Below are 14,248 nucleotides of genomic sequence, written 5' to 3'. Positions count from 1 at the left end.
TTACCATTAAAGTTTATAAATAAAAGAATATAACTGAACTATGACTACCAAAACATAACTCAAACTAAAATGATAGCTTTTACCCTCATATTCAGTAAATGACTAATTTACTCCATTGTTATAAAATTGTAACAGTGGAAGAGACATAGTCACTGCTTAAAGGTAATAGCCCAGTGAATAAAGATTATCAAGCCAAAGTCTTGAGTCTCAGTCCCAGCTACTGGTCTATGAGCTATGTCAGCTCCCCAGTGTCTAACATTCCCTCACTTAAAATATGAAAAAGTGGAGTAACAGCACCTGCTCTGCCTACCTCAGAGTTATTTTGGGGCTTAAATCAGATAAAGTACACAGAAGTTCTTGAAAAATTGGAAGACCTATACAAATATAAGATGGCTGGTGTTACTGATTATTTCTACTGTTGCTTATGGATAATGATAATAGAGAAACAAAATCTCAAGTGCTCAGGAAAATCCAAGATCAAACAAGTACGAAGAAACTGCATGATATACAGCTAGTTGTAGAAAATGAACATGAAAATTATGATATATCTCTGAAATCAATTCTCAACTTACTTCTCTTCCTGCAGCCTCCCAAATGTTTACAAAAAAAAAAAAAAAAGTGGTGTGTTACCAGTAAAGGGCACAGAAACAAATTCTTACACACAAGGAAATAAGCATTATGGTCCAAAATAATTATTAAGGCAAGTGCCTGCTAGCAATCACTCCCCAATGAATATACTTTATAAAAAAAAGCTTAAAGTTAATGTAAATATTTTCTCCTTCATTATATTTTTTTTAACTTGCTGCAGAGAAAAGCTATAAACAAACCAAGTTATCCATTAAAAAAAATTAATTATGGGGTATGCTACTTCCAAGAGTGTATCAAACCTCCACCATAATGTTTAAAACAGCATGTAACAGTTTATAAAATTCTGTAAAGCGATTATCCTTCAATTAAAAAATAAGTAAATAAATAAAACCAGCATGTTACAGTTTAAAATGATAATGTTTCACACCTTGCCTGCTGCAACTTTTGCCAAGAGTGAAGCAAGTGAATATCCCTTGTTACTCTGGTGTTTTAGGGATGGAAGTCTTACTACAGGACGTATACCACCATTACAGATCTCATCTGTTCCTCTTTCGTTCACTGCCTTGACATGGATCAAAAATGAACGATATTTTCCTCCTGCCATACCTAGACGAGTGGTGCAGAATGGGATAAATTATTCAATCACCAAAAAGCAAAACTGCTTTTTGTCTTCATAGAGTAAGCTAAATAATTAACTCCACAGAAAGAAAAATACACTTGGCCAGAATTTTCAAATTATACTGCTTGCATATAATATGGCTAAATAACCTTCATACACATCGGCAGCAAACGAACAAAAAGCACAGCAGTTGTATGAACAGCATAATATAGAAAGTTCTGACACCTGGCATGTTTTATCCCAAAGAAGTTATTCATTTCAACCACAGAAATTTTGTGAACTATAGAAGAAACAGAAAACACTGTCTGTCACTGAATCACCGCCCAAAATAACGATGTATCAATATGTGTATCCATCCAGGCTTTTATGCATGTAGGCACACACACACATGTGCATGCATACATACATAGCATTAAAGTATTACACACTTTAAAAAGCACAGGCTTTGGAGTCACTATCTGGGTCTGATAATGGTTCTGCCATTTTATTAGCCATGTGACAAATTAAACTTTCCATGGTCCAGTTTCTTCAAAAGTGAGTAAAAATAATAATAGTACCTACCCCAAAGGTAATTAAAACACTTATAACTGCATGGCAAAAGGAAGCATTCAATAAATATTAGTTATTATCACTGGTTTATGTTTTATATATTTTAACTAAGTTGAAATCATAACATACAATCTATATGTAAAATTAATTGACAAAATACCTTCAAACTAACATACCCATGAACAACCCATAAGTTGCTGCCTAAGCAGGTATGAAATCCTTCTGTGATTACAAAAGCTACCTCTGTTGTTTGCCGCTGACCTGCCTGACTACTGTGCTGGCATGCACTGTTGTATTCTTCTTACTGCTGCACTAGTCTAGGTTCTAAAATGTCTTAAGACCCTCCTTTTCAGTTTTCTTTTTCTACATATCTTTGGCCCACATCATCCTTTTACAAATTTAGCAATCATTTTCTCCAGTTCAAAGTTCTAGGAATTTGAAGAGAAGAATAGTCACTTTTACTAAATTCTAGGAAAACTAACACTTTTACATTATTGAGACTTTTGAAATACACATTATATAATCTATCCCCAATTTTGTCAATCTCATGGACAGAGGAGCCTGGTGGGCTGCAGTCCATGGGGTCGCAAAGAGTCGGATGCGACTGAGCAACTAACACACACACACGTACAATTTTGTCAAAGCCAACATTTTAATTTTCATGTAAGATTTTAAGTTTAAAAAAAAAAAAAAAAAGATTTTAAGTTTCACATTCTCATTTAACACAACTAACTTACACTTTCAGCAATTGAAGTTGGCAACCCACTCCAGTGATCTTGCCTGGAGAATCCCAGGGACGGGGGAGCCTGGTGGGCTTCCGTCTCTGGGGTCGCACAGAGTCGGACACGACTGAAGCGACTTAGCAGCAGCAACTTAACTTCCAGAGATGTTATTATACAGTTATTACACAGTTTTGCTCACCACTATAACCTAGTAGGTAACCTAACAAATCACAGGGTGTCATAAACTTAATGAATGAAAAAGATGTAGTCAAGGGAGTACAATCAAGCTTGTGTACATACTGTGTCTGTAACTAAAGGGAAGTGTGTGAATGGGGACAAACATTATAAAGGGAATGCATACAAATTAAAACAGTTGTTATTTAGGTGGTCTGATATTTTCTTGGTTTACAGAAGGATCTCCACAGCCTTCTCACCTCCAAGTTTACTGTAATGATTGAGATGTGTCTCACTTGGATTTTTTAATTCACCCGTGAAATATAAAGGTGACATAAACGTCTTACTACTGCAACATCTAATATCTTACAGACATAAGATAAAATATACATTGTAACTTGTGTTTAAGACACATCATTATATCTAATACTTTCAAAACTCCTCTATAAAAAAACCCTTAAGAGAAAATATTATAACAATATACAACAAACACCCTGAAAACAGGACTAAATTGATGGAAAAGGCAAACATCCCAGAACATAATGATTGGTTATTTGGAAGAATTCTGTATAACATGCTAAATCATACTACCTTCATCTTCTTTGTGCTTTTTCAAAAAGCACTGAGACCCTCAGGACACAGAACGTAGGATCTTAACTTTCACATAACAATAGTCACTTATGGTAGGAAATTACCTCAGCTACCATGAAACTGATGGAATCATTCAAGAAAAGTCCCCTCAAAAACAGTATCTTATTTTTCTGAAATCAGGAAAAATAATTTTTTAAAAAATCTACTTTTACAACTGTGGGACTATTTATTCTGCTTTTGTAAAACATGTTACTTCACCTTTAACAAGTTTGGGACTTGTTAACGTCAACATCCCAGCATGCCCCGACAGATCAAGGCCACTAGCAAGCCATACTGGCCCACAGAGAATGTCTTCTTTATGATCTTCTAAAAATGGACATAATCTAAGACCTAAAAAGAAAAATACACATTTTTCTTTTAAATTAGTGTGTAATTTAAAATGTAATATTTAATAAGCAAATATCCATCCCATTTACATATAACAGCACCACACAAAATTCCATACTTAGAATGTGTTGAAATAAAATTTGCTATCATGCTAAGGAACTATAATCATTATCTGATATATTATGCTGTTTTTCATTCCCATATTATCTACATTCACCTTGATTTTCAAAAAAAAAAAAAAATTATAAAACCATGACATGATTTCAAATCTCAAGATATTAAAAAACAAGAATGCAAGTATTAGCACAGCTGTGTTCACTAAGATGAGCTGAAAATCAAAGCATATTGCCAAAGCAGAATTATAGGTTATTTTTAATTGTGTTCTTAAAACCATGTTTTTGCAAGCCATAAAGAAATCTTTGCCCAGTAGGATGCATTTGGATCACTACTCCTTTTACTGTCATGGACAACAGCTCTGTAATTTAACTCACACTGTGATTCCTCTACATCCATGTGCTGCATTTCTTCATTCAAATCAACCAGGGACGGTTTCCCATTTTGTTCCACTTCAATGTTAAGAGCTGGAGACAAAGGAAAGGTGATCTGCCTATCTACTGCTGTTTCTAGAGGATAAAAATATTAGTAAACTTAATGTTGCTTAATATCAATGATCTATGTGCCTAAAATTCTAAAATTCTCCATTAAATTGGGAACTACAGTGATTTTTAAAATGGTTGCTAGCAGAGGAAGAAAATTAGATTCAAGTGCTTTATACTCTCTTCTCTTTTAAAGGTGGTAAAATATTCACCTGAAGAAATAATCTGCTAGCCACTAAACCAAGAATTCTTACCCTAGGCTATACAGTACACTGCCTGCAGAGTTTTAAAAATACCACTACCTAAGTCCTACACCAATTAAATCTGAATCTGTCATGATTCAAAAGTATACACACACACATACACACAAACACACACATATATACACACAAACACATATATATACACAAACACATACATACATATTTATAAAATAGGAAATTATTCAGGTTTCAATGTTTTTATCCCTGGTGTGAAGTAGCCTTTTACTCTGAAATTATCTCTAGTCTTTTAAATTAACCTATTAAGATCAAAACACTGAGAAATAACGTCTAGTTCCAAATATGTCAAGTATGTATAATCTATTTTAATAACTCAATATATCAAGTTCTGAGCTAGTAAGAAAGATAAATAAAGATGAATATATTTCTGGCATTACATTCTGAGTTTTACTAATAACCTTAAAAGAATATATGCATTCCATACAAAAGTTCTTTTTACAAACAAGTCTCCTTCTCACAAAGAGAAATGCGTTAAGTCCAGTAATGCTAAAAGTGAAACTAACTCACAAAGGAACTAACTGCCTAAAACCATAATTAAATTACTCAAATTTATGCAATTCTGAACAACAAAGAGTTACTGAAAAGTTCTTCAATGTTCTCTGTATAAACTTCTCTAAATAGAACCACAAAAAAAAAGAAGGAAAAGAGCACAGGGGTGTGGGAGCAAGAAGGGATGTCAAAACTAGACAGCCAAGTTGAAAATGAGTTTTTTTAAGAAACCAAAATCTTCAAATTTTGATCCATCTTACCATTGACTTTCCCTAAGCCTGGAGCTTTATTTTTCAGCAGTGTCACTTGTATCTGTGGAATATTGGTGATATTTGAGTTCAAAACAAATTTAAAGTCCACATGTCCAACCATACAAGCTTTAGGCAGAACCAATTCAAATACATGTTCATCCCAGCTGTTGCTGTCAAATAAGGGAGAAAATGATAGAGTGAAATCTTTCTTTAGCTGTAACCATCTTATCACTTATATTACCTTTCTCTGATGTGTAGTCGCCAACAAAACCGAATGCTTCTCAGTGGGATTAGGGGAGAAGACAAGCAGTTCTACTGAGAAAGGTTAAACTTGGGGCAATGAAGAATCATACCTCAGGAATCCATACCTACCTTGGGCACTGTACACTCAAAAAAACCCTTGTTCCTCTAAGTGTGAACTACTGTGCATCAGAATTATGTGCAGACTTATGGGCCCACTCTGATTCTAAGAGTGGGGTCACAGGAATTTGTATTTTAAAATAAGAACATTTTGTATTTCTTATACATGTCCATCCTCTGATTTTAAATTCTGTATATGTGCTGAAAAGTAAAATTCCTCCACTAAATTTCAGATTCAAATCCAAATGCCTATTAGGTATCTCAAATTTAACATAAATAACCCCAAACTACTTGATAACCAACTCTAAAAGCTGTAAAAAGAAATTCCATTTTTTAACGTGCTCAGTCCAAAACATTAGTCATCCCTAACAACTCTTACTCACACCAGACACTCCGTACATCAGCATTTACGATTCTTTCTACCTCCAAGCTGTATCTGACCACGATTCTCAATGCCTCTGTCAATTATCATCATGGTCCAATTCACCATCACCACCACCATGATTATCTGAATTACCACAACAGCATTCAAGTTAGAATTCTTGCTCCTGCCTCTTCCCTCTAATACACACACCACAACCACTCATATACTATCAACACAGTAGTCTTAGTATATCCTTCTAATACATAAATTATATCGCATCACTCCTAAATTCAAAACTATCTAACACCTTCCCATCTCACTCAATGTAAAAGTCTCACTGTGGCCTATAAAGACATTCATGATCAACTATTTCCTTTGATCTCACTTCCTATCACTCTCCTCCATGTTCATTGCACTTAACCAGTAGCCTCCATGCTCCTCCTAAAATTCATAACATATACTCCTCAGGATCTCTGTACTTTTTATTGTCTCCAAATTAATGTCCTCATGGAAGCCTTTCTGAGACCCCTTATATAAAAATATCACACACATTTTCTCTCACAGAGATGTACACCCAACAACTCTATTGCCATTCTATTTTAATGTGTTTCAAAGCTTTTATGACTATATGACATAGTAGATATCTGTCTTAACTGCCTGTCTATCACCACTAGAATGTAAATTTCCTAAGAGCCATTTTACTAGTAACTTCCAAAGTACCTGCACAACTGGGAGACTGGGATTAACATGTACACACTACTATGTAGCCATATAGCACAGGGAACTCTACACAATACTCTGTAATGTCCTATATGGGAAAAGAATCTTTAAAAAGAGAGTGGGTATATGTATAACTGATTCACTCTGCTGTACCGCTGAAACTTAACACATTGTAAACCAACTACACTTCAATAACAACAACAACAAAAGTACCTGTACAAAACAGACATTTAAATATTTAGTCACACAATCTACAGATCTATTTAACTAACGAACTGGAAGGCTGGATTACTCTCAGGATTTTATCCTACAACTAAGAACAAGCATACAGGAATTTCCAGGCTTCCTCGATGGTTCAGTGGTAAAGCAAGAGGCACTGGTTCAATCCCTAATCAAGGAAGATCCCACCATGCCATGGAGAAACTAATTCCATGCGTCAAAACTATTGAATCTGTAACCTAAAGTTTGGGAATCACAACTACTGAGATCATGTACCACAACTACAGACACCCACACACCCTAAAGTCCATGAACTACAACAAGAAAAGCCATCGCAACGAGAAGCCCACACACCACAACTACAGAGTAGCCCCTAGCTGCAACTAGAAAGTCCACGCAGCAACGAAGACCCAGCACAGCCAAAAATAAATATTTTTTTAAAAAAAAGAATATAGGAATTTCTAAAACCAAGGTGACAAATGAAACAAACAAAACTGTTAACATGTAAAAGTTAACAGAAAGAGTAACATATAATAATAATTCTATGTTGTTACTATAAGATGAACTTAAGTTATAAAATTAAACTGAATTTAAATACCTTGGAAGAATGTTTTACCTGTCAGTCTGTAGTTTCCAAGTTCTAGTATGCTGAGCAGCATCCCCGTGATGCTGCTGATGCAAATGTTGAGGATGCCTCCTTTGCTGCTGTTCTTGTTGAACCTCCACCCAGCATGGTGGAACAGTAGCTGAAAACCGTGGAGTCAGAGTTTCAAAGCGGGTTAGCTCCACTAGAGATGTCAAGATGTCAACGGTGAATGGCTGGTCCACCAATAAATCAACTCCTTAATAACAGTGAATGCAGAATTTGAAATTGGTTTTAAAAGAAAGGAATTTTAATCCATGTTTTTGTCTAATCAATTACAACATTTGTCAAATAGCCTAAGTTAATAATGTAGGCTAAAGTAACTAGCACGGAGTCCATACAGGCATAAGAAAAATCCACCTCAGATATTTCAAATTATAGAAAAGGAACTTATTATTGGAGAAATCCAAAATCAACCTCAGAAGAGCCCTGACTGAGATTTAATGAGCTCCAGATTAACAAGGACAACAAAAGGAGTGATGCTGAAATGTAAGCCCTGACTGACATGAATAATCGTCTTTTACACTGTTATTTACAAAATAAAATGTTAAACATCTGCAAGTACACAATACCTGCTCCATTTTACTCTGTTAAAAAATAATTTTAAAAAAAATCAGAACTATACTGATGGCAAAAAAACACAAACCAAAAACTCAAAGCAGCATTTTTTCCACTTCTAGGGTACTTAAGAATACCATGTATACACACCAGTATTTTAAGAGTAACAACCTGATTCAGAGAGATAAGTTTGCTTTTACAAATTTATGTATTCACATCTTTGAAAAGGCTGCTGCTGCTGAGTCACTTCAGTCGTGTTCGACTCTGTGTGACCCCATAGTCGGCAGCCCACCAGGCTCCCCCGTCCCTGGGATTCTCCAGGCAAGAACACTGGAGTGGGTTGCCATCTCCTTCTCCAGTGCATGAAAGTGAAAAGTGAAAGTGAAGTTGCTCAGTCGTGTCCGACTCAGCGACCCCATGGACTGCAGCCTACCAGGCTCCTTCGTCCATGGGATTTTCCAGGCAAGAGTACTGGAGTGGGTCGCCATTGCCTTCATACAACAAAGTTGAAAAACTTGTTTCAATTAACAACAACAAAAAAATTTTTAAAGACTAAAATATGAAATCTGATAAATTTAGAATAGTTTCACAAAGAAAGTTTACATTTAGTTCTATAAAATTACTGTAAGTGTACTTCAAACTATATTTTTCCTCAAAAGCTTCAGTTCAGTTCAGTTCAGTTCAGTCGCTCAGTCATGTCTGACTCTTTGCCACCCCACAGACTGCAGCTCACCAGGCCTCCCTGTCCATCAACAACTCCCAGAGTTTACTCAAACTCATGTACATTGAGTTGGTGATGCCATCCAACCACCTCATCCTATGTCATTCCCTTCTCCTGCCCTCAATCTTTCCCAGCATCAGTGTCTTTTCCAATGAGTCAGCTCTTCGCATCAGGTGGCCAAAGTATTGGAGTTTTAGCTTCAACATCAGTCCTTCCAATGAATATTCAGGATTGATTTCCTTTAGGATGGACTGGTTGGATCTCCTTGAAGTCCAAGGGACTCTCAAGAGTCTTCTCCAACACCACAGTTCAAAAACAAAGGGCTTTTTAAGAAGCCCTCAAAGCTTAGAGCTTTTTAAAATGTGATTGAAATTATTAATATTGTTTGCAAACATTTAACAGCGTATCAATGCTCCTTTACATTATTTACTTGTTTATAACCTAATTCATCTTTACTAAAGAGTACGTTATAGACTTTATATGAAAATTATTATACCAATATCCCATAAAATATGAGAACATTCAGTATGTTAGCTTTTTAAACCAACTTGTATAGTTAATTAAGACAAGCAAGTCCAATTATACATAGCAAGAGACATGAGTCACTTTATCTCAACAGAGGATAATCTTGCCTCCCAAGGGCCATATGGATGGAGGCAATTGTGTCTACTACTGGAACCGAGTAGGTAGAAGCTACAAATACAGCTAATACAGCACAAGACAGGCCTCCCACCACAGAGAATTATCTAGTCCGAAATGTCAATAGTGCTGAGAATGAGAAATCCTTAAATAAGGTAGTGAAGATTGCTACATATACACAAGTCATCACTAAAATTAAGATTTATTATACCAGTAATCACTCAAAGTTTGCCTTTAGTGCAAAGAAGAATGATCAAATACCTAAATATACAAATTCACAAAGAAGAAATAAACATTTTCTGTGTTATTTCTGTTTGGAGTACATTTGAGTTTAAACACATTTTTCATTAAAGATTCATTAAATTTCTTTTAAATGCTAGGCTTCTTTTAATAGTTAGGTTGGGGAATAAAGTGTGGTAAGTGCCAAGGATAAAACATATCAGCACTTCAAAGTACATAAGGACCGTGGTATAGGGCAAGGGCAGGGAAAGACAGCTTAGTAACAAATGAAGAGCATGAAACTGAATACACTTTAGAAATCGTGGAGTTTCCAATAACTGGAGGTTGAGCAAAAGACCAGAGTTTTTAGTTCACAGAGCAAGTAAAGATTTTTAAACAGGAATAACAATGCTAAAATAACATCTTTTGAAAAACAAGTTCAGGGGGCAGTATAGAAGGTGGATGGGAGAAAAGGCAAACAAACAAAACCAAACCTATCGAAAAGTCCACAATGGGGTGATGAGGGTCTGAAAATATCACCCCAAGGAAAGAATGTTTTTTCAGCATTTTATTCCAGGAGTAATTAATATTAGCCATTCCAGTCACTTTACACTTACTTAGTGAATTCTTCACTCTTTCATATTGTTCTGTTCCATCCTAACTAGACTAAAAGCCTCTTAAACAACCAAAATCATGTTGTTACCTCTTAGGTGACTTTACCAAAACTGGCCAACTTACCACAGGTTGAGAACCATTTCTTATTTTAATGTTTACAACATTTTCCAACTACTGAAAACAGAGTGATAAGTAATATACAAGAACAAGTCTGATAAAAGAATATCAACAAGGAAATGAACTCTCAAAGTAACCAAGAACTGACTACAAAAAATGAAATAATGTTTTAGATTATAAAAGAGTGATTCAGAAAACTTTGAACGTCGAAAGAATCTGCATTTTTTATAAATCATTTTTAAAAGTTAATATCATACCTGAAATGCCAGGACTTGAAGGATTTGATAAAGGTTTGGAACCTTCTGAAGACGGTTCTATTCCTTTAGAAAGAGATCCATCCACTAGTATGTCAGCTTCATCAATATCGTCACAGGTTCCTCCAATTTGGAGAAAATGAAGCTCACCACCTACAGTATAGTAAAATTCCATCAACACAGGTATATGAAAAACAGGTAAACAGACAAGTGCTTGCTATTTAGTTAAGAAACTTAATTTATTCTAACACCACTTAAAAGGCAGAAAAAGAGAGCTACTAAAGTGATACATCTGCAACAACTTAGGAATCAAACTGTCAAGGAATTACAATTTCATATGTGAAAATAGTTATTTATCTAGTACTTACATATGTAAGACATTATTTTAAATGCTTGATTCATTTAGTCTTCACAACTAACCTTAAGCAGGGAGTATTATTGTGGCCACTTTACAGATGAGAAAACTGATGCACTAGCTATACCAGAATCCACAGCTCACTCTATTAATCACAGCAGTAGCAAAACTGAACAACAATTCTTCCTAATTTTTTGAATCATTCACAATAAAATGAAACCAAATCAAATTTCTATTTTTCATATTTCTACCACAGAAAAAAAATGGAACGTGAGCTTAGCAAAATATTTAAGAAATAAAAATAAGTAAATAAAATAATTGGAGATTTACTTCCAGCATGACACAACAAGATAAATCTTATCTTAAAGGCAGTTATAAAATTAAACAAAACTGTCATTTAAACAGAGTGAGTCAAATGGTGAAAACCAGATCTGCTACTACTGTCACAGGGACTCAATGATTTGGAAAGCTTGTCTGCCTAAGGTGACTCAGCGGTGAAAAGAAACCCATCAACTTTGCTGTCTGAAGCAAGCATTCTGTGTGGGGCAAGCAAAACACCAGAACTAACCAGGGATTTAACAGAGTTACAAAAGTGAGAGAAACAGAGCAGGCTTGGTAAACATCTCAAATATTCCACACTCATCAGAGGCTGCACATAGGTGCAGCAAAGACCAGATGCGGCCCAAGTCAGCAGCACATTCCCTGTCTACTAAGCCCCAACGCTGATGCAGAAGAGACCTGAAAGGGCACAAGAGAAAATAAAAATAAAGAAAACAAAAGCCAGGGCACACCTGAACACAACCTTGCCAATAAAGGTACCTGGTCACAACCAATTATCAAAATCTTTAGCTGAACACTAAACTATGTGGACAGGCAGGTGACAAATAAGAAACAAGTCTTAAAAATAAAATCCAGAGGAGAAAACAATGAAAGAAACATCAGTGGCTGCCAAAGAAACAGACTTCACAGATTTAGTCCAGGTGAGTTACCAAATGATAACATAACAACAATTTCCAAACGGGGGTTAAAAATCAGAATGCAGCAGTTCTCATACGTTATTTAAAATGTCCAGTATTAAACTGAAAATTATGAAACATGTAAAGAGTGACCAATATTCAAGAAAAACAAAAGCAATGAGAAATATCTCTGAGCACCCAGATTGAGATTTAGCAGACAAATACTTCAAAGAAGCTGTTGTAAATATTTTAAATAATAAAAGGACACCAGATATAGAGAATTCAAAAAATGAATGGTAAAAATGAATCAACAAATCATCTCAACAAATGAGCAGATATTATTTTAAAAGAACAAAAGGCAATTATTAGAATTGAAAAGTAAAATGAAAAGTTTGCTAGAGACTCAATGCAGATTTGAGATGACAGTAAAAGGAATCAGTGAAATAAAACAGATCAATAGTTGCTAGTTACATATGAAAATTAAAAGTAAATCCTCATCAAAAAATAATAATAGATCAAAAAGAAGTAACAAAAGAATGATATGTGCAAGAACAATCAATAATTTTACATACAGCATCATTCTTCAAACATGAATGCGAAATAGAGACATTTCCAAACAAACAGACTGAGTTTTCTGCTAGCAGACCAGCCTTACCATAAGTACTAACGAAAATCTTTCCAGATGAGATGAAGGCAACACAAAATCACAAGAAAAAAACAAAATGCCAGATAGAAGATAAACATATTTTTTTCTCATTTAACTTTTTTAAAAGATAAAGACTATATAAAATAACACTTTTGGTTGGATTTATAACTCATCTAAATGTAATATATAAGACAACAGTAGCACAAAGCTGGGAGAGAGAAAAATCAGAGCGAGGTTTCTATATTTTACTAGATTTAAGCTAGCATTACTCTGAAGTAGACTGTGATAATCCAATAAGAAGACAATTTCAAGAAAAGGTATTAAAAAACAGAATCAACACAAGCACCAATGACATCACACCAAAGGACAGAATAGGAAGTAACTGGTAGGAAGCTCTAGAGGTCAGTAGTACCATCAACGCAACTACTGAACTAGAAAGAACGAATGGAGGCCTTCCCTGGGGTCCAGGGGTTAAGACTCTGTACTTCCACTGCAGGGAGCATAGGTTCAACCCCTGACTGGGGAACTAAGATCCCACATCCCACATGCTGTGCAAAAAAGGTTAATTTATAGCATTAATTGTACGTTTTAATCAACAGACTCAATGCTTCTCCATGAGAAAACTTTTACGCGATTCAAATATACTTACGAGATAGTGTCAAATCCATTTGATTTACAGTTTACAGTGCTTTTAAAACTCTACTTTATGGATTGTTATTTGAACATTTTAAAACAACTTTTTTGTTCTCTTTATTGCTATTAGTCTCATCTTTTCAAATGCATTTTGATCAATTAATCCTTAAGCAACCGGGGAATAATTTTTAAAGCAATTAACTTCTCATGTTTTCTCTTGTCCTTCAATTCATCTAAATTCCATCACAATCGTGATCACTTCCTAGAAATTGTCATTGTTTAAACTCTATGAAAACACTGATCTATTTTATAACTTAAATGTTATTTCTCCTCTGAATCGCCAAAACCATATCTCATCAAAAATTCAAATCATTAAACTCTGATTGCACTTGTGAAAACTACTAGTATCTTATGACTACGTGCCCTGGGAACAGGTCACTCAGATTCCAAAACCACTTCCATTTCGAATGGCCTACAGCAAGTTAAACTGTTTTCATTTTTTTTAATCTTTCAGATTAAAATATACCAAAAAGTTCAAAGTATAGAAGTTCAATAAAAGCAGGCTCTCCTACTTTTATTATATTCTGGCAATTTAATGTAGCTTAAGCACACCTGGACAGACTGCCCAGGTCTGAACACTAACTCTGTCATTTATTAGCTCTGTGACTTAGGCAAGTTAAATTACTTAACCTCTCTCTTCCTCGATGTTTTTTTTTTTTCTTAGAGATAACTAAAATGAAGACAAAACTAGCACATACCTCATAAAGTTAGTGTGATGACTAAAATTAACAAAGCTAAAACTCTCACAGAAATGAACTGGCATATACATCATTAAGCTCAGATTATCCTTGATACCACATAGTATTTTAATGATTTTTCTGAAAGTTTCATTATTCTAAAGCTATTTTAGACTATTCCTTTTTAAAAAATAATCTAGTTAGATGTTGATGTTATTTGGCTTTTTCCATCATGTTATTTCACT

At 34.8% G+C, this 14,248-nt stretch overlaps 1 protein-coding gene across 9 annotated transcripts in view; it reads right to left on the bottom strand.

Annotated features, from left to right (window-relative positions):
* Positions 1 to 14,248, bottom strand: part of BIRC6 (baculoviral IAP repeat containing 6) — a 213,305-nt gene that overhangs the window by 140,756 nt on the left and 58,301 nt on the right. For 6 of the 9 annotated variants that reach the window (XR_011569131.1, XM_070798081.1, XM_070798080.1 and 3 more), the window contains exons 11-16: positions 10,680 to 10,829; positions 7,527 to 7,752; positions 5,257 to 5,417; positions 4,122 to 4,253; positions 3,502 to 3,633; positions 1,016 to 1,194 (exon numbers count right to left, since the gene is read on the bottom strand). Coding sequence is in view for 8 of the 9 variants with exons in the window: in XM_070798081.1 (XP_070654182.1) it covers positions 1,016 to 1,194; positions 3,502 to 3,633; positions 4,122 to 4,253; positions 5,257 to 5,417; positions 7,527 to 7,752; positions 10,680 to 10,829 (980 nt within the window). In the remaining variant the exon portion in view is untranslated. The remainder of the gene's footprint in view (positions 1 to 1,015; positions 1,195 to 3,501; positions 3,634 to 4,121; positions 4,254 to 5,256; positions 5,418 to 7,526; positions 7,753 to 10,679; positions 10,830 to 14,248) is intronic. The other 3 variants (XM_070798083.1, XM_070798082.1, XM_070798085.1) reach the window with 2 other exon arrangements.

This window comes from Bos indicus, chromosome 11 (assembly GCF_029378745.1).
Source record: "Bos indicus isolate NIAB-ARS_2022 breed Sahiwal x Tharparkar chromosome 11, NIAB-ARS_B.indTharparkar_mat_pri_1.0, whole genome shotgun sequence".
NCBI classification, from domain to species: domain Eukaryota; kingdom Metazoa; phylum Chordata; class Mammalia; order Artiodactyla; family Bovidae; genus Bos; species Bos indicus.
The sequence above is the reverse complement of the archived record's forward strand: the minus strand, read 5'-3'. Positions and strand labels throughout refer to the sequence as shown.